Source organism: Marmota flaviventris, chromosome 9 (assembly GCF_047511675.1).
Source record: "Marmota flaviventris isolate mMarFla1 chromosome 9, mMarFla1.hap1, whole genome shotgun sequence".
Lineage (NCBI taxonomy): Eukaryota > Metazoa > Chordata > Mammalia > Rodentia > Sciuridae > Marmota > Marmota flaviventris.
In genome coordinates, this window is record NC_092506.1 from 77,089,440 (window position 1) to 77,114,366 (window position 24,927).

Consider the following 24,927-nt stretch of genomic DNA (forward strand, 5'->3'; position numbering starts at 1 on the left):
CAGTTTTCATTGTAGAGGTCTTTCATCTCTATTATTAAATTTATTTCCAATTTTTTTGAGGTTATTGTGAATGGGGTAGTTTTACTGATTTCTCTTTCTGTAGATTTTACCACTGATGTACAGGAATAGGTTTGATGTATGAATGTTGATTTTATGACCTGCTATTTTGCTGAATTTATTTATTAGTTCTAGGAGATTTTATTGGCAGAATTTTCTGGATTTTCTAAATATACATTATGTCATCAGCAAATAGTGATGGTTTGAATTCTTCTTTTTCTATTCATATCCCTTTAATTTCTTTCCTCTGCCTAATCACTCAGGCAGGAGTTACAAGGATGATGTTGAATAGAAGTGGTTAAAGAAGACATGCTTGGATCCAGAGGAGAGGCCTGCCTGCCCTGCCACCCTACACCTGGAGATCTGGAGAGAGGCCATGTCCATGTGTGGAGAGCCACCTGTGCTGGGGTTCACAAAATCGTTGCTCCACAGTCCAACATCAGGGTTGAAGCTTGAAGCTGCCATCACCACAAAACTGGAATATCACCACTTCAATCAAGGGATAATAATAAGGACCTGGTAATACATCACCAAGATCCCTGGGGACCTGGCTACACCAGAGGTTTCTCTACTAGAGGTGCTAACAGTTATCCTGTTGCTGAGGTAACATGGGTTCTTGCATGGGGTTCCCTATCTCTTGTTTCTCCTACTAATAGCCAACTTCTTATGATTATCCTCTCACTTTTTATATAATCTATTACTTAATATTCTCACCATTCTACCTCATAAACATCTCAGCAAACCCCACATTCTCCCTTTCACCATAAAAACTGTAAACCATTATGCAAACCATTTGACTATATGATAAAAGATAACCAAACTCATCATTTCTAATTATAATGACAAAACTATAAATGTAAAAATAGAACCTAAATGATATATGGCTGCACTTTGGGTAAATTGAGTGCTGTGTTATTGATCTCTCCCTTCTGAGTGAGGTATTGGTAACCAATAGGGACACCATAAGACAATAGGGCAGAAGCTGTAATACCTCTGATGTACACTGCAAGAGAGAAAGACACATAGACATCATGAAAAAACAAGGGAGGAAAGTGCCTCAAACAAGCTAAGATACTACAATAGAATCCATAGATAGGGCAGTAGGTGAAATGTCAGAGAAGGAGTTCAGAATATACATTACTGAAATTATTTGTGAATTAATGAATAACCTAAGTAAGCAAATACAGGCAAAAATTGACCACTACAACAAAGAGATAAGAGAACAAGTACAGGTAACCATAGATCACACCAACAAAGAGATAAGAGAGCAAATACATGTTGCAAAAGATTACTTTAAGAAAGAGAGATATTGAGAAAAAAAAACAGAAATCCATGAAATGAAAGAAACAATAAACAAATTAAAAAACTGAATACATAACATCACCAACAGACTGGATCACTTGGAAGACAGGTCCTCAGGCAATGAAGACAAAATATACAATCTTGAAAATAAAGTTGACCTCATGGTGGAGATGGTAATAGACTATGAGCAAAAGATCTTTTTTTTCATTTCTTAATAGAATTATGGTAATGTAAAGATACTTATGGGTATGTCCCAGATATCTTTAGAATAGAATGTTTCCCAGATTTCTTTGGAAATGGACTAACAATATATGAAGAAGATGAAAGATATCCAAGGGGATGGGTGTACAGGAACACGTTAGTGAACGAATGATCTTTCTCCAAGATTGTATTGAAGGAGCTGGGACCAGTGGCACATGACTGTAATCCCAGCTGCTAAGGAGGCTGAAGCAGGAGAACTGCAAGATCAGAGTCAGCCTAAGCAACTTAGCAAGATTCTGTCTCAAAATAAAAAAAATAAAAAGGGCTAGGAATGTGGCTCAGTGATTGGGTGTCACTCAATTCAGTCCCTGGTACAAAAAATAATAATCATTATTGAAGGAAATAATTATCATTGATCTCTTTTTCACATTATATTTCCCTCCAGTTCCACTTCTTTGTATTTTGTTCCCTCTTTCAAAATGGTACTTTCTTAGATTTTCTCAATTAAGAGAATGCTGACTTTAAACTTCCAACTTAAACCAAAGACATCAGTGTAAAGTGCTGAGTTCTCAATTGAAAGATTTTGGGGTCTCAAAGAATTATATGCCTTGGTGACTGGCCTCAGCATTTTTCCCCTAAACCTTTTCAAAGGAAAGATCACAGGAATCCAAGATGGGAAATTTAACCTATAACACTATAGAAATTTGACACTTGAATAGTTTCTCATATTTTTAATTGGTGTTCTACAGTTGTACATAATAAATAATTACATTTTTTAAAAATGTATATTGCATTTGTTAAATAAAATAGACAGACATCATTATCCAAAATTCATGTATAAAGATATGAATTGGGTGTCAATATACTTTATCTATAAACAGAGATATGAAAAAATGTGGTATATATGTGTAATAACAATTGTATATGGATATGGATATGATTCTGCAATATGTATATGGGGTAAAAATGGGAGTTCATAATCCGCTTGAATCAAATGTATGAAATATGATATGTCAAGAGCTTTGTAATGTTTTGAACAACTAATAAGAAAAAAAAAGAATTGTAATGCAAAAAAAGTACATGTATGAAGACATGAATTAGTGTGAACATACTTTATATACAAAGATATGAAAAATGCAGTCTATATGTGGAATAAGAATTGTAATGCATTCCACTCTTGGGTATTTTTTAAACAATCAATTTTAAAAATAAATAAATAATATGGATAGGAGTCTCCTTTTGAGAAAACAGGAGAGAATGGCCAATCACCTAAACAGGCCAGTTTTATTCAACACAGTAAGATAATGTTCGGTTAACATTAAGGGTTCTTTTCACCCTTACAAGGAAAGCAAAGTGATGTTAATCAGTTCAGTTGGTCTTATGCCTTTCCCTAGCTTCAGCTCAAACAACCTTATAAAAACCATTTATTCTGCCAAGCCTGGCAGAGTGCATCTCTATTTCTGTGTTTTCATTTCTTTTTACACTTCTCTATTTAAAAATGGAATAAAATTCATGAGTTGAAAATAAAGTGAATTAGATTATTTGACCAAATTTGTTGAAATTTTGCCTTTCTATGAATCAAAAGAAAAATCTTAATTAAATTCAAAAGTATTTATGTGAGCAATTATAAGTAAAACAGTGCAATGCATAACAAAACAAAAGCAGTTATCAAATCAGACAGTCCCCAGACTAAAACAATTTCAGGTAACTCCAGCCCAAGACTTTATCTAACAATATTTATGGAAAATGGAAGTGAGGTATAGAGACAACTTACTTGCAGTAGCATTGCAGAGCCTTCTGTGATTGTCTGAAGCTCAGATTCAGATACTGTGGTTAAACTCTGTAATGACTTGGTCTGATATATATATATATATATATATATATATATCGGAGAATTGAAGACCTCTTGAGCCACGGGGATTACCAGCATGCAGAACAGCACCATTCTTGGTCTGTTAGGCTTAGTGTGTGGGAGCTCAGTCAAAATCAATGTCCTCCGATATATTCTATTTAACAACATATCAAGAGATATAAGGAAAAAACAAAGAGAAATGAGTAAATTGGACCCCAATCACACACACAACTAGTAGTTTAGCTGGAAGCCAAAGTAACATTTTCTGATTTGAAAGTAGTACAGTTTTCATCATCTAATATCCTTAACAGATAATCCTGAATCATTGGTCATTAGCAATAGACCAAAGTGAACATGACAGCAGAATAGTGGGAAGATGTTCCTCCAAGTCCACAGTACCCTCAGCCACAGTTGGAGCAATAAACTGGATTCTGCTGGTGACATTGAGGGTTCAGGGCAAGCACTCCATTTATGCTCTTATCATTGCTTTGCTTAATTTTGTTACACACAGGTTTTTTTTTTAGCTACTAATTCATCATCTCAATTAGTTCCTTGACTATGTATTTTCCACAGTGTATCCTCCATATAACAGCTTTCTCAGCATTGTATCAATGATGTTCTTTTTCAATTTATAACTCTTCCCTTTACATTTACCTGCTTTGTTATAACTCAACACATCTTATGCTTTCCCCATAAGTTTTTATTGTTATTTCTTTGAAGAATTAAATTTCTTCCAAAAGAAAAAAAAGTAAATGAATAAACAACAAGGAGTCTTGTATCTTTGATATAATTGGCAAGGATTCCAGTGTTCTATCCTTGATTTTACTTTTCTATTTATATCCAAGGTTATAATAATTCTGATAATTGTTTTCAAAACTGAAAGGTAGTAAGTAAATGTAACAATCTGCATGCAGTCCTGCAAAACTATCATGCAAATGACTCAGGAGTCCAAAGCAGGAGGATCACAAAGTTGATTCCAACCTCAGCTGCATAGTAAAATGCTATCTCAAAATAAATAAATAAATAAATAAATAAAAAGGAATAGGAAATGGCTCATTGTTAGGGTTCCCTTAGGCTTAATCTCCAGTACCACAAAAATGTTTTTTTTTTTTTAAATGTAATTAAATATTTTCAGGAGCATCATTAGAGTAAGAAGTTTTTGTTATACTGGCTGAAAAAAATTACCAAATAGATACATAAATTTCTCCTGGGTTACATCTTCCCTGTGTCCCAGTTCCCCCCATCCTGTCTTCTTTCTTGCAGCCACCACAATGACAGCAGCCTCCCTCTTCTGGGACCTTTCCCCTGGAAGAGCTGCTTCACTCTTAACCCAGAGCAATGAAGTCAGTCATATATGAATTGAGATATCTGAAACCAAACTCTGAGCCTCAGATACATTTGTCCTCCTCTAGACTGTTCTTGTCAGGTGTTTTGGTCATGGTGACAAAAAAAAAATCAGTAATATACTTAGCTAATAAAGGAATGTGTAAAATGAACAGGAGGGAGGGAGGGAGGGGAGAGAGAGAGAGAGAGAGAGAGAGAGAGAGAGAGAGAGAGAGAGAGAGAGAGAGAGAGAACTAGTGAATCTAGTTGGTACAGACAGTAAGAATAAGGGAACATTTCTGTAAAGCATTTTCATAATTTGGAGAACTGTTCCTGTTTTAGTCATCCATTTAAAAGATTAAAAACAAGTATGCTGCCATATGACGCTCGCTTAGAAAATAATAAGAATACACTCAACACATTACCAAGGTTGAAGGGCAGAGTTTACCCACACTTGAAACCTTCCTGGTTTCAACTCAAAGTATCCTCAAATCCCTGATTAAAGATTATCTTACTTTCAGCTGGGTGCATGGCACACACCTGTAATCCCAGCCAATCTGGAGGCTAAGGCAAGAGGATCAAAAGTTCAAAAGCAGCCTGAGTAATGCAATGAGACCTAAAAAATTTAGTGAGATCCTGTTCCAAAATAAAAAAAAAAAAATCAAAATAACAGGGACTGTGGTCCAGTGGTTAAGAGTTTCTGGATTCAACTGCAATTAAAAAAAAAAAAAGTACCTATTGCACTGAACATGACTCTTGATTATTTATTCTGTTTTGCCCACTATTATTTATTTTTTTCTAAATAAATAAAATTTCTGTCATTGTGTATCCATCATACCCAGAAATATCTTGCAGCTTGGTGTGCCAAAAGGATAAATTTCAACCCATAGAATTGAATATATATGCTGTAGAAAACATCAAGCCATTTCCCAGTGGCTTGCTTGCTCAGGATATTTTTCAGCTTTTCTACTGGATGGCACATGGCAACAAACTGCCCTTTTTGCATAAATAATTAAAAATCCAGTTGTTGAAAATCTTCCTTTTGACCATCTCCTATATTCAGAGAAATGTGTGAGAACAACACACTGGCCAATTGCTTTAAAATTAGCATCTATTGGCCTGTACTCTAATAGATCCCATGAGAGACTTTACTTTTACACTGAGTATCTGTGAGAAACAAACCCTCAGGCCACATGCTCACACCTGTAATTCTAGTGACTTGGGAGACTGGGGCAGGAGGAGCACAAGTTGCAGGTCAGCCTCAGCAGCTTAATGAGGCCCTATGCAACTTAATACCATGTCTCAAAAAAAAAAAAAAAATGGCTGGGGATGTTACTCATGGGTAAAGTACCCAATGAGTTCTATTTCCAATACCAATAAGAAAGAGAGAAATGAACCCACAGTTTGGTGGAATTTAACATATTATAAATGATATAATTTCTTCACAACTAATTATTTTTCTCATGGATATACCCCCACAATCGATATTTTCTTTTTTAAAAAACAGATATATTTCATTTGTTATAAAACACATATTCTTTTTCCTATGCATTTGTCTTCAAAGTGTAAAAGTATTTTGTGTTTGCCACAAGGAAGGAGATTTACAGAACCTTTGGCTTAGTGATTTGATAATATGTCAATTTTATTCTTGATTTTCTACATCATTCTAAGTCAAATTTAATGCTTTCTTATCACTATAGACCTTCATACTCCCCTGGTACATAGTTTTATCTCCGGGGAAATTTCAAAATCAACATTATGCATAAAACAGTAATTTCAAATTTCAAAACAGTGGACCCTCCTTATCATTCACAGCTGGAAATCTATATTTCTTGCCTTTCATTGATATTATCCTCTAATATTTTCCTGTCTTATTTTGTTAGCAGAACCTTGTAAACTTTCCTCAGGCTAGCACAATATGTGCTTACACTCTGCTTTCATTCTAATGTTAGAAGGAAAATTCTAAAATACTAAAAACTGTATAGATCTAGAACATAATAATTCATGTTAAGCCTAAGTCCGGCATTTTCATGAATACATACTCTATATGAAAAATATAAATTAACTTTAATTTGCTTTTTGTGCACACAATTAAAATGCAGTAATGAAGCTACTGTCAAGGTTAACAATACATGAGTATGAACATGAATGTAAGAAACTGCATAAATTCCATCTTATTAGCAGTGTAGGCTGCAACTTCACCTACTGAGAATAAAAAAAGGTAGACTGGGCTTGCTGGTAGCACTTGACATCCTAGATAAGCCAATGGTAGGATGTAAATGCATATCAAGAAAACTAAAGTAGTTAATCATTTCTATTAATAATGTTTTAATATTTACAGCCAATATTTATGTTTTGGATACTCTGTTAGGTACTAGAGTAAGTTATACTTGCATTGTATTATCTGAACTCAGTCATTGGAATGAATGTTGGTTTATCACTTAAGCTGAATCACCTGAGAGGGAACACACAGAACCTAAAGAAATCTCATTTGGAAACCATCACCTTATTTCAAGTCTCTTTAATTCCTCCTGGCTCACCTTCTTTTTTATAATTAGTGTAGTATAGGTGGTTTTCTTGTTTTGTTTGATACTGAGTATTGAACGAAGGGCACTTAACCATTAAGCTACACCCCAAACCTTTACTTACTTTTGAGGCAGGCTCTTGATAATTTGTTTAGGCCCTCACTAGATTGATAAAGCTGGTCTTGAGCTTCAACCTCCCAAGTCACTATGATTACAGGCATGTTCCACCAAGAATATCAATATGGTTTTTATTTAATTTAAATAATACAGGACATATTTATATGTAAGCCACAAAATAAATGTTCAAGAAATATAAACTGCATAAATCTTTTCACCAGGAGTGATAAGAAATAAAACTGGCAAGGTTAATTAATGTAGCTAACTTCCATAGTGAACACCCATTCCCAGGTATGGCTGACAACAAAGTTTAACAAGCTTTACATTTTCATTTTTTATTAACAAACAGTTGTTGATTTCTATAATGCATTCAGGAAGAACATTTGATGGCAGAAACACATTCATAAACATATATGATTAAGTATGACATGACAACCATAAAAAATCAATGGAGTATTTATTGTATGATGAAAGGATGGAAAAGTCAGTAGAGAGTACAAGTTTGTATTCTGTTTCATGCACTTCCCATCTCATGTCTCATGCCCTGAGGGATTATCATAAACCTTAAACCCCTACACACACACCCCTGATAGAAATCCAACCCTGCATACCAGATAAATATTCTACTGAGCTACAATGACAGTTCATTAAGTTAATGTAAAAAATTATGTGTGCCCACCATGACTGTAACACACCTATGCTACCTTTTCCACTTTAGAGTGAACTGAATAGATCCAGAAGAAGATTTCAAACTGACAGGTGCATTGTGTATAGCCAGATCTCTGTAGATTTGCAAACTCTTGTGTTCCTGCATTAATCTTGACTTGGAATCACAGACACATGTTTTGTAATTACACAAAGGTCATGAAACATTGAGCCAACCACAGCCTATATTATAGGACACTAAAGATGATTTTATTAAAGTAAAATTGAGCAAACAAATTTTATATTTGTATCATATTTAATAAAATGAGTTTACATTAAAATAGGAAAAGAAGACAGCCATATTAATTGCTCTGCTTCAACTGAGAATGGGTCCCTCAAATATGAAGTTCTCAGGCAGAGAAGATAGGTTTCTGAATTATTCCTAATTATGTGTTGGCTGTGGAAAATAAATGGCTGACAGGGAAATTCATGGACGCAATAGGAGATCTCCATATAAGAGAACTCTTGGCAACATTCAAAAAATTTACACTTTTAGTTTGAAAATCAAGGAACACACCAACATGGCCCAGAGGTCTCTCTATATAGAGAGAAAATATTGGGGAGATGGTCAACAGACTGAAATGTGTGTCTGCCTTCACACATAAAAGGAGAAACATGTCCTCAAATTCAAGCAGTGTGTGGTTCTTCCTTACCACAGAATCCCAACAGACTCCCACAGCCCAGTCCCAGGAGCCACACACATTCAGCTCCCAGTAATGTTTCCCAGAAGCAAAGACCTGATCTCCCCATTCAATAAAATAGTTTGATCTGTCAGAATCCAAAGATTCATCTTCATCATCTTCTCCAAACATCAGTCTTCTCACATCACACAACACTACATTGTGACTGCTTATTTCACTATGGAAGGAAATGTTCACTGTGAAGAGAGAATAATTCAGCCAAAATCAGGCCTCCCCACCCCCCACCCCCAATTCATACAAGATGAGAGTTGATTTAGAGACTTACAAGAAAAAACAAGAAAGTATTAATGGAAAAGCTTTGGTTAGAAAAATATCAGATTCAAGGGCTAAATCTGAACACTTACTACCTACAGGGGGAAGCATTCCTAAAAATCCATTGATTATAGAGCTTACTTCTGCGGATTACTTTTTATGACACCCCAAAATCTGGAGACCTGAACATTCTCAAGTCCATAGCAATAAAACTAATCTCCGTTACTCTGTCTTGTGAAAAAAAGACAAAAATAAATGTAATCATGGATACTAGATAATGTGATTATTTGTACATGATTACATAAATGTATCAGGGATATTACAATCTTCTGGTTAAGAAACCAAGTTTATATTTAAGAAAATCTATTTATTACAAAATTGGTTTCCCTCTAAGAATTTTCTGCCTTTTACTTTTGGTTCCATCTGACTCTTAGTCTTTTTCTGCTAAACTAACCTGTCAGGGTTAGGTCTACCATGGAGTACCATATACTGCTTCACCAAATGACAACTTACTTCATTATTGTTCAAAAAGTGTTCTGTGCATAGGTTATTTTATATTTGTGTACTGTTTATTATATCAAGTGTAATGTATTACAAATTTATTCACTATAAAACAGTAAAGAAAATCATTTTTATAAATTTAAATTCAATAAACCCATTATCATATTAACTACTCTTGAAATTATCTTGACTTGAGTTCATTAGTGTGACTCAGTGAACAAATGATATTGTATGTGATGATGTTTCTGGGGCTTAGTGAGACTTTTTATTTCCTTTCCCTAATTGTAACTTTTATGACCAGGCTTGGTGACATTATACCACCTTTCATTTATGTTTTTTTTTTTTTCTTTACATTGTTCCATATTTTAACATGGTATCCATCACTAAATATGTTTTACATTCTTAGTTGTAGGCTGATCCCTTTTATTAGGTGAATGATTAATGAAGAGGGAGTGATTACCCATAGAAAACCATCATTGTAGGGCACAGTGTAGCTATCCCTCAAACAGTCTGACACCCACCTTGGAAGTGGTTAAGTCCATGTTTCAATCCAGTGATGGGTTGAGCACTAAGCTGTGGCCTCACAGGCTGGGGCATGTGCAGGAACACTAACTCACACCTTCAAGGAAAAAAAATTAAATAGATCATTTTGGCACCAACTTCAACCATAATAGATTCAAAAGTGTTTAAGACATAATGGCTCAACTAAAGGTTCTTCCTCAAAATCATATTCTAATGAAACCTAATGAAAAGGGTTTGCACTTTGTTGATTGTGAAGCCAAGGAGAACACCAGAATATAAAAGAATGGAAAAATATTTATAGCCCACAGGAAATAAGGAGAGGATGGGTGTTGTCTGAAAAGCAATGCTCTCTCTGAAGATAGAAATCTTGAGGACTTTATTCTGGGAGTCTATACATATTCACTTTGGGGGTCACTGCATTAGGATGTACATTTCTGGACTGGGAATATTTCTCAGTGAACTTGCCTGACACGTAGGAGGCCCTTGTTGAAATCCCCATGAATAAAAAGGAAGAAAAAAAAAGATGTACATTTCTGTTTTTTTTTTTTTCTTTCTTTCTTTTTGGTACCATGGATTGAACCTAGGAACACTTTACCACTGAGCTATACATATAACCATTTTTGTTTTCAGACAGGGTCTCATTAAGCTGCTGAGACTGACTTCAAATAATGTGCCATTCTCCTGAATTGCAGTTGAAGCCTCCTGAATTGCTGAGATTACAGGACTTGCACCACTGTGTCCAGCCAAAATATGTACCTTTCTGAACATGCTCAATTAAGGATCCATAGTTCAAGTTGAAGAGATGGCATATATTCCTTAGTATGCTCAAGGGAAGATCATTGAGCATACAGTAAAAGGTTAAAATGGCAGACAAGAACACTTAAAGATGGCTGATGAAAACCCTTCTGGCTGACAGGAAAAAAAAAAAAAAACTTGCTTAGCTAAATGATGTAATGGGTCTAAAAGAAAAACTTAGATTGCCTCAGTGATCTTTGAGATATTGGCTGAGTCTTCATAAATTTCTCCAAAAGTTTTAGCCAAAAAAAATGAAAGGACACATTGACAGTATGTTAATGTAGGAGTTTTCCCCTAAAGATTCCAATATCACTTAACAACTGACCTAACACTGACATTTAGTGTAACTACATAATCATGGGGTAGGATACTTCCAGTTTTTTTTTTTTTTTTTTTTTTTTTTTTTTTTTTTTGATACCAAGGAGTGCTGAGAGCATCCCCAATATATTTTTTTTTTAATTGAGACATAGTATCCTAAATTGCTGATGCTGGCTTTGAACTCATGATCCTCCTGTCTCAGCCTCCTGAGCTACTGGGATGACAGGCTTAGTGCACTGTGCCCAGATCAGGATTGTTCTAGTCTTAAGGAATCTTTCTTACTTTTTTTCTCTGACTACTTCTCTCACTTATCACCTGGTAAGGACTATCCATGTACCTCAAATTGTTTATGACTTGAAATCTAAAATTATAGATAGCTGTATTTAGAAACGTCTGATTAAGTTCAGCAATAAATATACTCTTCAGCTCCAGGGAGGGAAAAGCTAACTATTGATAAAAAGGGAACAAGAAATTATATTCAGTAAAACACAGACACATAGAGGAAATGTACACTACCTCAATTAGTACTCTCATCATTATCAGAAGCACCTTGGTATTCACAGACTTTGTGGTGTCCCAGTTTGCATTAAATGTCAAACTTACATTGCCAATGTATCTTCTAAATTCTGTAAAGGAAAAAACAAAAAGAAGAAAAACTTAAATTTCATCAGAATTAGCTATTCTATCATTAAGCCTTTGTATTTGAGAAACTTAAAAAAATTACAACCACCACCTCAACACTCCTTGTAAATCAATTTTCTACCATAAAGATAAAACAGTAAGAATCTGATTTTTGCTAAATTCAGAACCCTGAGAGTTACTGTGCAAGGCTGCAAACCAGCAATAGTCTGAAAAGAGGTCTTTTATAGGGCTTGTTCACAAAGTGACATGTGCTAAGGATAATTTGAATGAAGGATATTCAAATCAAAAAAGAATGTAATAAATATTACCTATTTTCACATTTCTTCATGTTGCTCAACTGGACAAAAATGAAATACCCGTAAATAAATAGTTCTTTCTATTTCTTTTTAAAATATTTTTTAGATGTTGATGGAGCTTTATTTAATTTACTTATTTATGGTTGGTGCTAAGAATTGAACCTAGTGCCTCACACTTGCTAGGCAAGTGCTCTACCACTGAGCCCCAGCCCCAGCCTGTTTCTTTCTATTTCTTAATCTACAAAAGGATAATTTTAGAAATAAACATATCCTGATAAACCTATGATCACAATTTAATAAAGCTTGCTTGCTGCATGAGGATAGATGTCAGAGTATGTCTGTTATTCCCAAATGGGGAAGATCCCACCAAAAATACAAAATGCAGAGAAATATATCTTTGGTACCAAATAATGTGGTCAAGACACAAAACATTTTCAATCACGTTCCAAGTCCTTACCTCAAACAGCTCCACATCTGATTTATGGCACATTTTCATTAGCCCCTGATAGCCTTTCTTTAGTTGTTTCCTCTTTTGAAGCATTTTGGCTTTGCTTTTCTTAATTTGCTATATAGTCATTTTGCATTCCTTCATAAGTGTCTCCAAATGTTCTTTTTCTTCCTCATGGACACTGGGATGCAGCATTCCATAAGCTGCCTAGGTATTCTCTCTGTGCAGATACATACCACTGCGAGGACATGGATTTCTTAGATCAAATATCAGGTCAATTTTATCCTCCTCCACTTTATAACATCATCTATTCATTTTGACTCATGTCTTATGCTAGTAAACTATGTACATAAATTCTTGTCTTTCTGCTTCTAATTAAGCATTAATTTATTCTTCTCTTCCCTTCATTTATTTTTTACTCATTATTAACTAGGGTAACACGCAGAGCACTCCTCTCTCAAATTCATCTACTTCATGACTTGTTGAAACAACTGGAAAGAAAGATTTTAATTGGTAACTTCTTTATATATATTCTCAAATCAGAAAGTCTGCAATGCAAGCCATTTGGAATTCATGTATAACTCATAAATAACTGTATGCAACACTTCCATTTCTGTTAGAAAATAAGTTAATAATATCAAACTTCCCTGCTCCATAGCCCAACAATTCTCCCTGAGCAGCAGTGCTGTGTTGTATTCCAACATGTAGAAGCTATCAAGAAAGTTCTTCCTAAAATCCTGTGATGATTCCAACTCACTTGATGAATCAATAAATGTCTACCTTTTCTGTCCTAAGGTGATCTTGAGAGAAATAGACTCTCATACTTACAACCCATAGGTTAATTTTTCTGCTCTCTTTTAGATTTATCTAGTTTTCTTAGATCTTTTTCCAAAGAGATCTCATTGGATTTAGAAACTTCTTCTGTAAGATAACAAAATTTGAGCACTAGACAAGCAAATTGATCATGATTTCAGGCCCACAATGACAAAGAATTTCAAGCAATTCAGATTGAAAAAAAAAAGTTTTAGGGAGTACAGAGGCTGGGGTTTTCCTGCTTGGTAAAGGTAATTGTCAATTTTAGGGGATTCACACTATGGAATCACACAATGTAATAAAACCAATTTCCTAGAGAAATTGACAAATACATAGGCATAGTTAAATCTTAGGTAGTGTGGCACTTTGCTTCAGAATTTGGATCTAATGACAATAAGGTTCTGTGAGTTTCATTGTATATGGTACATAGAAGCCTTTTGAATTTGTGGCACCACTTCCGTGCCCACCATACTAGAAATTGAACCCAGGGTCTCATGTATGCTAGGAAAGTGCAATGCCACTGACCTACATTAACAGTCCTTTTTAAAAGTTATTATTGTTTTTTATTTAGAGAAAAGGTCTAATTTTCCCAAGCCATCCTCCAGGTGATTATCCTCCTTTCTTTAGTCTTGTGAGTATCTGTGTTTGTATGTGTACACCACCACAACCAGCAGAACATTTAGTTTTGTTAATTTAGATATTCTTTATAATCATGAGAACTTTAAAGTGCTGTAAGCAGTAAAACCATATCATCAATTTACTGAAATAAGTTATAATAAATTAATTTCCTCACACTCTTTGTTTCCATGAATGTAGATACTCTCACATACTTTATTCATAATTTTATCACTGGTACCTGTGCTTATATATGGCACTCAGTAACAATGGTTCTTGTGCCTTATACTCTTAGTCACCCTGTCCTCTAGCTATCTCAGAAGCATCACTTACCCTGTGCTACTCAGCAGCCTCTTCATAGGGACAGTGTCTGTGAGCCCTGTGCTCCTGGGAGTTGGAGCAGAGCAAACACAGCAGGGTCTTGTTCTCTTCACAGAAGATCTTCTTTCTCTCCTTGAGGGTCACATACATGTGATCCTTAGAGCTCAGAAATGCATGACACTGGCTTTTCTGGCAATGGATACCAGATTCTTCAAACAAATATTGCTCTTGAAGTCAATCTGCTGTTATGGCTTCCTGTACATAGGGCAATGTGCAGGAGTTTGGGCTTCTTCCCAGAAGAGGCAGAGACAGGGCCAACAAAAGCTGTGCCCACAGCATATGGTGACTGGGTCTATAAGATAATTCATGCAGATGGAGCAGGTGAGTTCTCTCAGGAAGGCTTGCAGGATGTCTGAGTCCATTTTTTTCTTCTTCTTTGTTTTCTATTTTTTTAAGGGAAGAGAATCAGAACAATTTCATATATGTAGTCTGGAAAGACAAGAAACTAAGCAAACAAAAAAATTTTTTTTGGAATACCAGGAATTGAACTCATTGTCATTCAACCACTGAGCCAAATTCCCAGTACTATGTTGTATTTTATTTAAAGTCAAGGTCTTAATGAGTTGCTCAGCTCTTCGCTTTTGCTGAGACTGGCTTTGGTCTCACAATTCTTCTACTTTAGCCTCCCGAGCTTCTAGAATTAAACTAATCAAAATTGTACTCAAGTGATGACCCAATAATAAGCCTATGTCTAGGAAGAATAGCCTTTATTTTGCATGGCACAAACAGAAAATGGAGGTATAAAGAGAGCTCTCAAAAACTTTAGAAATCACTATTGCTTACCTAGTCATCAGCATCCCCAACCTATTTTTGCCTCATGCAAAAAACAGAGCCTTATAATTCCTAGTGCTCTTCCTTTGCAGCCTGGGCACAGGCACAATGGCTCCCAAAAAGAAGAATTGTGGGTAGAAGGGCTGTTCTGCCATCTAGGAAGAGGTGACCAAAAAATGGCCCATCAGCAATCACAAGCCCAACCAGGAAGTAAGCTTCACAGCATGTACCTCTAGCACTGGAGATCCAGACATTTGTGTGAAAGAGATGGGGACTGTAGATATGCACATGGATGCCAGGCTCAGCTAAGCTTTCTAGAAAACAAGACCATGCAGTGCCACATAATTCTATCCATGTTCAATAGCTCTGGAAACATAATGAGAATAAAGATTCTACAAAATCACGTTTTTATAAACATTAACTAATTTTTTTTAATTAGGTATATATGACAATAGAATGCATTTTGATTCATTGTACACCACTGCAGCACAACTTTTTCATTTCTCTGATTGGACATGATGTAACATCCTACCATATGGGTAGTTGAAAACACCTTTAATAGATTCCACAGGTAAGTGAGATCATGCAGTATTTGTCCTATGGTGCCTAGCTTATTTCACTCTCATTAATACTTTCCATTTCTGATAATCTGTAACCAGGTTGTTACTTAAGACTGAGAACTAGAGCTGTGCTTTGTAATACATGCTTTAATTCTACTGATTCCATAGGCTGAGGCAGAGGGTTGCAAGTTTGAAGCCAGAATCAGAAATTATATGAAGCTCTAGCAACCTAGTGAGACTCTGTTTCAAAATAAATAATTTTAATAGGCTGAGAATGTAGCCCAGGGGTAAAGCACCCCTGCGATGAGTTCTCAGTACCCAAAACAAACAAACAAAAAGAGTAAAAGCAAAAGCAACTGAGAACAAGATAAACACTGAAGAATAGATCTGACTACTATATTTGAAGTAGATTCATTCATTATGCTTCTAACACCCTGATTTTCATACGTCATTATTCTTAATATTATATGACTATATACATATGTGTGCATACAATACATATTCTTCTTATTGTTTAAATACATATGTGTGTGTGAGTATATATATATATATGTGTGTGTGAGTATATATATATATATATATATATATATATATATATATATATACACACACACACACATATGTATTTAATTCTTCTTGTTTCTCTATAATTTATAAAAACTATCTGATTTGGGGCTGATTTTTCTCTTTATGAAATTATCTATGTCACTTTTCTTTTACACAAACAGATTTGGCTAACACAAGGTAATGTGAAAAAATGCTGGTATGTGGGGTGAATGAGACATGACTGGTATTACTATCCAACTTTGAAGTTTTGGATAAATTTTCCCAGACACTGAGGATAAGACAGTACTTAACTACCTAGTTGGAAGCAAAGGAGGGAAACAGAATTCTACACATGGGCAAAGTGGAGTACTTTTTTAAAAGTGTATAATTCAGTGGATATGTAAATATTTTAAAATATTTAGAAGAATCAGACAAAGGAACAAGAGAAATTGGGGAAGATGCAGATAAATGAGAAAATAATGAATTAAGAATATTGAAGGGGCATCATTAGGGAGATAGCCTGGGACTACTTACAGGTCTTGATTTAAACAGGAGATAGGCAAGAAAAATAGAAAATACAGTAGATGGTATTAGTAAATATTTAAGACCCTTTGCAGATGGGAGACAGAAAGTACATGACATACTTTCTTGATGCTAAAACAATAATATTTGAAGATTTACATTTTCTTCTGAGAGTAAGGACATGTAAACCTTTTAAAATGAATATCTCTGCAGGACTATGTGACCTCAAGGAAGAATATGATCCAAGACCAATATCAGATGATGCATTAGTTTCTCTTTGAGGAAGAGCTATTTGAACTGGAGAAACTATTCAGAGAAGCAGAAGATATTTTTCAGCAACTCAGACCCAACAGAGAGAAAGGCTGAAGGAAATGTACAGGGAGATTACTGAGATGAGCCACAAGTCCAATGTGGAGTTGCTCCAGATGAGCAGGAAGGGTTCATCCTGAGAGAAGAATCCTTGTCTGGGCAATGTTGCCTGCAGAGCCCACTGTGATCAGCTGAGTGACATGTTCCCCTTCATGCCCACCATTGTCCAATCACTTGTTGTATATTCTAGTAATCTTGAGAGATTGTAAGCCTATTAGAAGATAAATGAGACAAAGTTCTTTTGTTTTTAAGAGTACTATACACACAGAAAATTTATCAAAAATCTCAGGGGTCATATAAAGGCTAACTTTGTTGATGAAATATTTGTTTCCCAAATCCATCATCACTCTGTGGTGATACAGACAGTTCTGTTTCTTTTCTAATATTATTTCTTCTCTTGTATTGTCTGTATTTAGTTCTGATACAGACAGTACAAGAGAAGAAATAGTATTCAACCCTTGTGGATATTAAGCAACACAGTGCTTACTTCTCAGATCAGCCATCAATATTTTGTGTTATTTCAGTTTATTTTAATTTTGAAGATTTATATGATATTTTGGTTTTTAATCTTCTCTATGTTCCAAGTGTATTTATGATATGCAATGGGCACATAGAAATTATTATATATAAAATCCAACTTTTACTAGAAAAAAATGCCTGAATTTTCCAAAAATGAGACAATTTCAAAACAACTGAAAGGAAAGTGATCTGCGAACATGACCCAGCCATGTTAGTGCCCCACTAGAGAAGAGGTCTAGATAGGAGGAGGCTATGGTTTCAACAGATCATGAGAGCCCAAGATTTTCTTTCTTTCTTTCTTTTTTACTCTTTTATACTTTCATTTAATTTTAATTTTAATTTTCATGTGGTGCTGAGGATCCCAGTGCCTCACATGAGCTTGTGTGAGGATCCCAGTGCTCTTCCACTGAACTATAACCCCAGCCTGTCAGAGATTCTTTTGCGTGATGTGTGCAGACCTTGTTTTCCATCAGTTTACTTGAGGTTTGATAATGCAGCAGATACAATCATAGGAAAGTTATGTCTATTTATTAATGGTATCAAAAACAAAACATGAAGAGTTTCCTACTAAAGAAAAAAGACTTTTGGGTTTTCTGAAATAGCAATCCAAAAGCATATATTAAATCACCCCTTCACAGGCGAAATACCTTCAGTTTTCTTTTGATTGCCAGTGTAGTTTAAAGATTTCTGGGTGCTAAAGAGGGCATAGGAACCCTTTTCCATACTTAAATGAGTCTGAAATCTCTCTGTTCTCTACCTTATCTTAGAGGAGGAGCAAATAAAGAGATTGATTAGGTAGACAATCATTGCCCAAGACATGAAAGTGCCATTAACTGATCTGATATTTGGGGTTTTTTTATAGTGAGTAATGGAAAGATTCAAGGAGGACCAATCAATATATGAACCTTTCTGATGAAGTCAGCAATAGAATATTTGGAGAAAATGGTGAAACTGAAGATCTCCAGACATTGGGGTGTTATGTTATACTGCCATAGGGCTCACCAACTTGCCATGCTTAACTCATTATGTGAAAAGGCCTGAGGATCAGGTTGAGGTATTTCTGGATTATGACAATGCAAGTATGAGACTCTGTGATGGTTACCAAGGTTCCCTCATATGCAGTTTTCTCTCCTTCCTGCTTCACCTCCTCTCTGAACTATATATATATATATATATATATATATATATATATATATATATATATATATATATATATTTGAGAGAGAGAGAGAGAGAAAGAGAGAGAGAGAGAGACAGAGAGAGAGACAGAGAGAGAGAATTTTAATATTTATTTATTTTTTTAGTTTTCTCCGGACACAACATCTTTCTTTGTATGTGGTGCTGAGGATGGAACCCAGGCCGCACACCTGCCAGGCAAGCGCGCTACTGCTTGATCCACATCCCCAGCCCTCTCTGAATCTTTTTATTTTCTTTGGTTCTCCATAAAATTGAGGTTGTCTTGGGCATGATGTCACAAACCAATAATCTTTGCTACATAGGAAGCTGAGACAGGAGGACATTGAGGCCAGAATGGGCATTTAAAAGAAAGATAAAAATGGGGGTAAAAGGACAGGTGTAGCCTATCCTAATTATATCTGTAGCGCTTTCTTATGTGAGGCTCTAGGTTCATCCACAGTACTGAGAAAAAAAAAAGATAATTTTTTTTAAAAAGAAATAAAAAATAAAGAAAATGAGCATTAATTTATGAATGTCCATGTCTGAAGAAAATGTGTTCTTGGGACCTTTTCATGTCATTTTACAAGTCTACACTTGATGTCTGTGAGCCTGTTTTAACTTAAGGAAATATAATAATTTTATGGTCATAAATTGTGACAACCATATTGAATTTATAAATTTATTCATAATTTTATTTTAATAAAGTGTTTTGAAACCACCACGATGTGATTTGAGGTTATTTTTGTAGTTTCTTCAAGGAAATTCAATACCTACTCACATTAACTCCCCATTCATACCCAGTCAGCACCACATGGAAATTGCTTAACTATTTAAGTCTTTATGGATTTGTGTATTCCAGAAAGTTCATGAAAATAAAATTATATCTGTGATTCTTTGGGTTTTCTATCATTTGTTATAAAACTTTCAAGGCTCATCCACATTGCAAACTGTTTTAATCAACATACTTGAGCCCAGCTGTGGCAGAAAGATACTCTGACTTATAATTTCCTAAATGACAGAAAGCAGATAAAGGTGCTTAGATTTCTCTCAAATCTGACCTAGCTGAGTAGATCCAAGTATCTGACAGATTATTATTTCTCCAAGTCTTAGTCATTCATCACATCTCAGTTCAAAGGTTTTTCAAGGAAGCCATTCCTGCCTCTATAGACCAGGGTAGTTTCTTTTACTCCACACTCCAAGTGTATTATACCATCTCCTAATATTCAACAAACTGTCATCAAATTGATAGTTACTTATTACTACTAGACTCTTAATTCCCATATCAGAAGGGTAGTTTTTGTCTTATTTACTACTGTATTCTCATTACCCAAAATGTAATGCTGAGAAGGGTAGTACATGATACAAATATATTGAAAGAGTGGATTAATTTTTAAAAGTTAGTATTAATAAATAATATTATAACATTAAGAATGCTTCCCAAACAATGCAGCTAACAAGATAGGGGATATAATACTAATGAATGATGTCACCAAAAAGCAACCAATAGATTGATTTCCAGATTCATAATCTCCATGGGTTGGATCTGAAAGAGCCATGTGTTTAAAGGCTCCTTCCTGAGATGTGCTGTTGGTTCACCAGGTATACAACCTTTGTTGTAGGCAAGATGAAAAAGGGTTCCCCAGGTGGATGGCCTAGCACTGTGAGTAGACACTTTAGGACTGAGTTGCAGACAACTTAAAAGTCTTGAATATAGGACATGGATTGTTGTCTTGGCAGTGAGACAGATACCTAAGCCCTCCTCATGTAGGCGCTCAGTGCACTTCTTGCAAATCCATGAAGAAAAGTTCCATTTCAACAGGATGGCAATTACTTAAAAAGGAGAAGGCAACAACTATTTGCTGCCTCCTGTGGCCTCCAGTGCACCCCCCTCAGTAGTGACTGCATGTGACATACTCAGAAAATAGAGGTAAAAATAGAAGCATGAGTAAAACTGAGAAGGAATCTGAGCTGCTGTTCCAGGAGGACCACCTATAGAAGGCTCAGGTCATCCAAATGTGGGGCAAGAGGGCTATGATCAAGAATGTGTTTGGAGGATTGGTCTGAAGAAGCTCAGTGTCACCTACAGGTGGAAATTGATTTGGTGGCACACCTTGGGCATCACAGTGCATGGTATCTGGGACTGCAGGAATAACAGAGCCTTTGGCCTCCACAAGACTTTCCAGAGGATGCTGAAATCTGAAGGAGTACATAGGGCCAGCCCTTCAGAATGTCCTGAAATCAGCCACCTGATATGTCTTGCTGGGCGTATGGAGATTTCTATGTTAACTTGTAGGTCATAGACATCCCTTGCATGATAGCATTTGATCACTAGAAACATAAAGGTAAAAATATGGATATAAGTGTAGCCATATGCCAAACAGGACTGATTGTGGAGTATGGGATTCAATAGTGATTTTGAAATAGTAGCCTTGGCAGTTGCAGAATCTGATCATTAGGGGGCACCCGGTAACCTCAACTTTGGAAATGCTGATTTCATTTTTAGCTTTTTTTTTTTTTTTTGGATCACATGTATGCAGAATTCTCTTTTTTTTAACACATCAGAAAGATTATGAGACAGATATGATTTTCAGAAGTCACACACATGGAAGCTACACTTTTAGGGCTCTATAAGCACATGAAAAAAACAGTATCAACTATTTAATTTTGTAAAGACTTTATAAATTAAAGAGCTATGTCTAAGAAATATAATTTTAAAAAATGTCCTATTCCGAGTATATTAAATCCTTACCTTTCCTCGAGGAGACATTCTATGATGTGTAAAAATATTTTTAAAATTTATTTTTATATTGGGAATTTAGGTTTTTCTTCCTTATTTATATTTTATTATCAAGTCCTCCACTAAAGAAATACTTCTCAGTGAGGTAGTTAAGCCTCATAACCACGTTGAAATTACAACACTTTTTAAAAATTTTCTAGTCATGCCGGGAGTGAATTCAACTCATCAGGCCCATCAGGGCCCAGAGCTCCCTAGGTTGGCAAGCACTCTGTCATCAAGCCCCAGCCCTAGCCTATCGAATGCAACTTTAACAGATTTATCCAAACTGGGTTGGGTGGTGCACACCTGTAATCCCAGCTGATGAGAGCATGAGGCAGGAGGATTGCAAGTTCAAAACCAGTCTCTGTAATTTAATGAGGAATTAAGCAATTTAGTGAGAAACTGTCTCAAAATAGCAAATATAAAGGGCCAGACATATGCTTTAGTGGTAAAGTTCCTCTGGATTCACTGTCCTGTGAGCTCAAAAAAAGAAGAAAAATATTTATTCACCATGCAGCTGTGGAACATTTATTCTCTTGTTCTCCCAAGAACTGTTTTGAGAAAATGAGTAATACATGACAGGATAAACCTTCACATAACTAAAAAGCAAACAAACACAAACAAATCTCTGAAATCTTTGTTTGTAAACTGAAGTCTCTCTATGTTGCTCAGGTTTGTACCAACTTACTTGGCTCAAGCCTGGATGCAAGTGATCTTCCTGCCTAAGCCTCCACAGTAGATGGAATTACAGGCTGCCACTTCATTTCAGTGTTTCTTAATCTTTGGATTGATCAGAATCCACTTGTGGTACTTGATATACATAAATTGCTTTATTTCTGATTCAGTAGTTCCAGGATTGGAACTACTTGTCATGGCTAACAAGTTGCCAAGTGATATTGATGCTATTGGTCTGGGGACTTTCTGCTAGGAACCACTTCCCTAGATAATTAATACATTTTTAAATATACGGTTAGAAAAGGGTAATTGTTTAGTTTGTTAAGTGTGAACACAAGAAATATATCCAGGGATTACAGGCATACACCACCATGTCAAGCCAATTTGCCAAACATTTGAAATTGTACAAAAATTAAAAGTCCCCCCCAAAATCAAACTTTTTCATTTCTTTTTTTTTCTTTTTTAACACTGGCCTATTAGATCCAACAATAAGAATTAAGTTGTTTACATTATAAGGAAAACTAATTATAGAGATTATAGATTCTCAATTTTATTTGGACCTTTCATCTAATTCTCTTTCATTTTACAAGAATTTCTTTTTTTCAATTACCTGAAGAATATTTTGAATCCTTCTTAGAGAAGTTTCAGTTAACCGGATGCCTGACAAAAAGTGTCTTAAGACTCTAAAACTAGAAATAATTGGAAAAAAAATGTAATTTATAACGTCTTGAGAATTAATGGCAAATTAGTTTGATTCAAAGAGCAATGCAATATATTAATCAAAGGATGATGGAAAAGTATAGCTATCAGGTCAAGTAGTTTTAGTGAAATTATTTTTTCCAATAGAAAAACCTATCTTGTCCACTTTCCAACTTTGAAGAAAAAACTGAAAAGTGTTTATATCAATCAACAATGTTGCTTTGTTAAGTGTGTTTTGCAAGATGCAAATGATACTGTTAAAAAATACTTCGTAGGTACTATTAGAAACTATTTTTGGATAGTGCCCCTTCTGGTATGAGCTTAATTAAAATGGAATTTTGAATGCTTGCATCTTCTATTATCAACAAAAGGCAAAGATATATTGAACAAGATAACTAGATTTTTCATATTGGATTGTCAAGATATTGATTACAGATGGTACCTAATAGGGTATTGATAATGTTCATATTTAAGGAAATACTGGCACTTCTGGAAATTGATACATTTAATTAAATATTCATTATCTGTCTTCACATACATTTTAGGTTTTGTAAAGGAAATGATCATAATCTCAGGATTGAGCACAATGAGTGGCATGCTATATCTTCTCCATATATGTTGGTTCAGTTAGTAATATAATTTAAAATTTTTTTCTTCTCATTTGTTATATATGAGAGCAGACTGCATTACAATTCATGTTACACATATACAGCACAATTTTTTTATATCTCTGGTGTATGTAGTGTATTGTCACTTCATTCATGTCTTCATACATCTACTTAGGGTAATGATGTCTATCTGATTGTACTGCCTTTCTTACCCCCATACCTTCTGCTTCCCTTTGCACTATCTAGTGTTCATCTAATCCTCCAATTCTCCACTCCAACCTCATTATGAATTAGCATCCTTATATCAGAGAAAACATTCAGAATTTGGTTTTTTGGGGGGGATTGGCTTGCTTCATTTAGCATTATGTTCTCCAACCCCATTCATTTACCTGCAAATGACATGATTTTATTCTCTTTTAATGCTGAATAATATTTCACTGTGCATATATACTACATTTTCTTTGTCTATTCATCTAATGAAGGACATCTAGGTTGGTTCCACTGTTTAGGTATTGTGAATTGTGCTGCTATAAACATTGATGTGGCTGTGTCCTTGTAGTATGCAGTTTTTAAGTCCTTTGGATATCAAAGGAGGAGTTGGATAGCTGAGTCAAATGGTGGTACCACTCCCAGTTTTCCAAGGAATCTCTATACTGCTTTGGATATTGGCTGCAACAATTTGCAGTCCCACCACCAATGTATGAGTGTGGCCTTTTTCCCCACATCCTCACCTGTGGGGAGATTTGGATTACTGTATGTATGGAGTACTGCATACATGACATACATTAAGGGCGTCTGAGTGGCAGGCCACTCTCCTCCTGCTAGGTACATGAGCCGCAGGCTGCTTACTCCATAAGCACAACCTTGGGCATGAGGCCATGTGTTGCTGTCCCTGTGCTTGCCCCACAGCCCACTTCTTGATTGGTTGCTGCAAGGATAGTTAGCAGAAATTGCATTGGTGGCACCCTGTAATCTGTTTAGCTACTGCCTGAGTATATATACATGGTAACTGTATAATAAAATTAGACCTGTTTCCTGCTTGGTCTACAGAGGACTTGATTAGCAACTCTACAGCCACACTTTCCTCTACCCTGTTCTGTGGACCTCCTTGATGGACGAGAAAGAGCCCACACACTCGCCAACACTTATTATTGTTTGCATTCTTAATACCTGCTACTCTGACTGAAGTGAGATGAAATCTTAGTAGTTTTTATTTGCATTTCACTAATTGCTGGAGATGTTGAACACTTTTTTTTCATATATTTGTTGATTGATTGTATATCCTCTTCTGCAAAGTGTCTGTTCCACTCCTTATAACACTTATTGTTTTTTTCTTTTTT

At 35.4% G+C, this 24,927-nt stretch overlaps 1 protein-coding gene and 1 pseudogene across 1 annotated transcript; both read right to left on the reverse strand.

Annotated features, from left to right (window-relative positions):
* Positions 1-8,468: 8,468 nt before the first annotated feature.
* Positions 8,469-12,752, reverse strand: LOC114080931 (tripartite motif-containing protein 43-like; annotated as a pseudogene).
* A 570-nt stretch (positions 12,753-13,322) lies between these two features.
* On the reverse strand, positions 13,323-14,728 carry Trim48 (tripartite motif containing 48). Its single transcript, XM_071616983.1, is given in 3 exon segments — positions 13,323-13,478; positions 14,319-14,482; positions 14,485-14,728. Coding segments are annotated over 3 exon segments (564 nt in total).
* Positions 14,729-24,927: the final 10,199 nt, after the last annotated feature.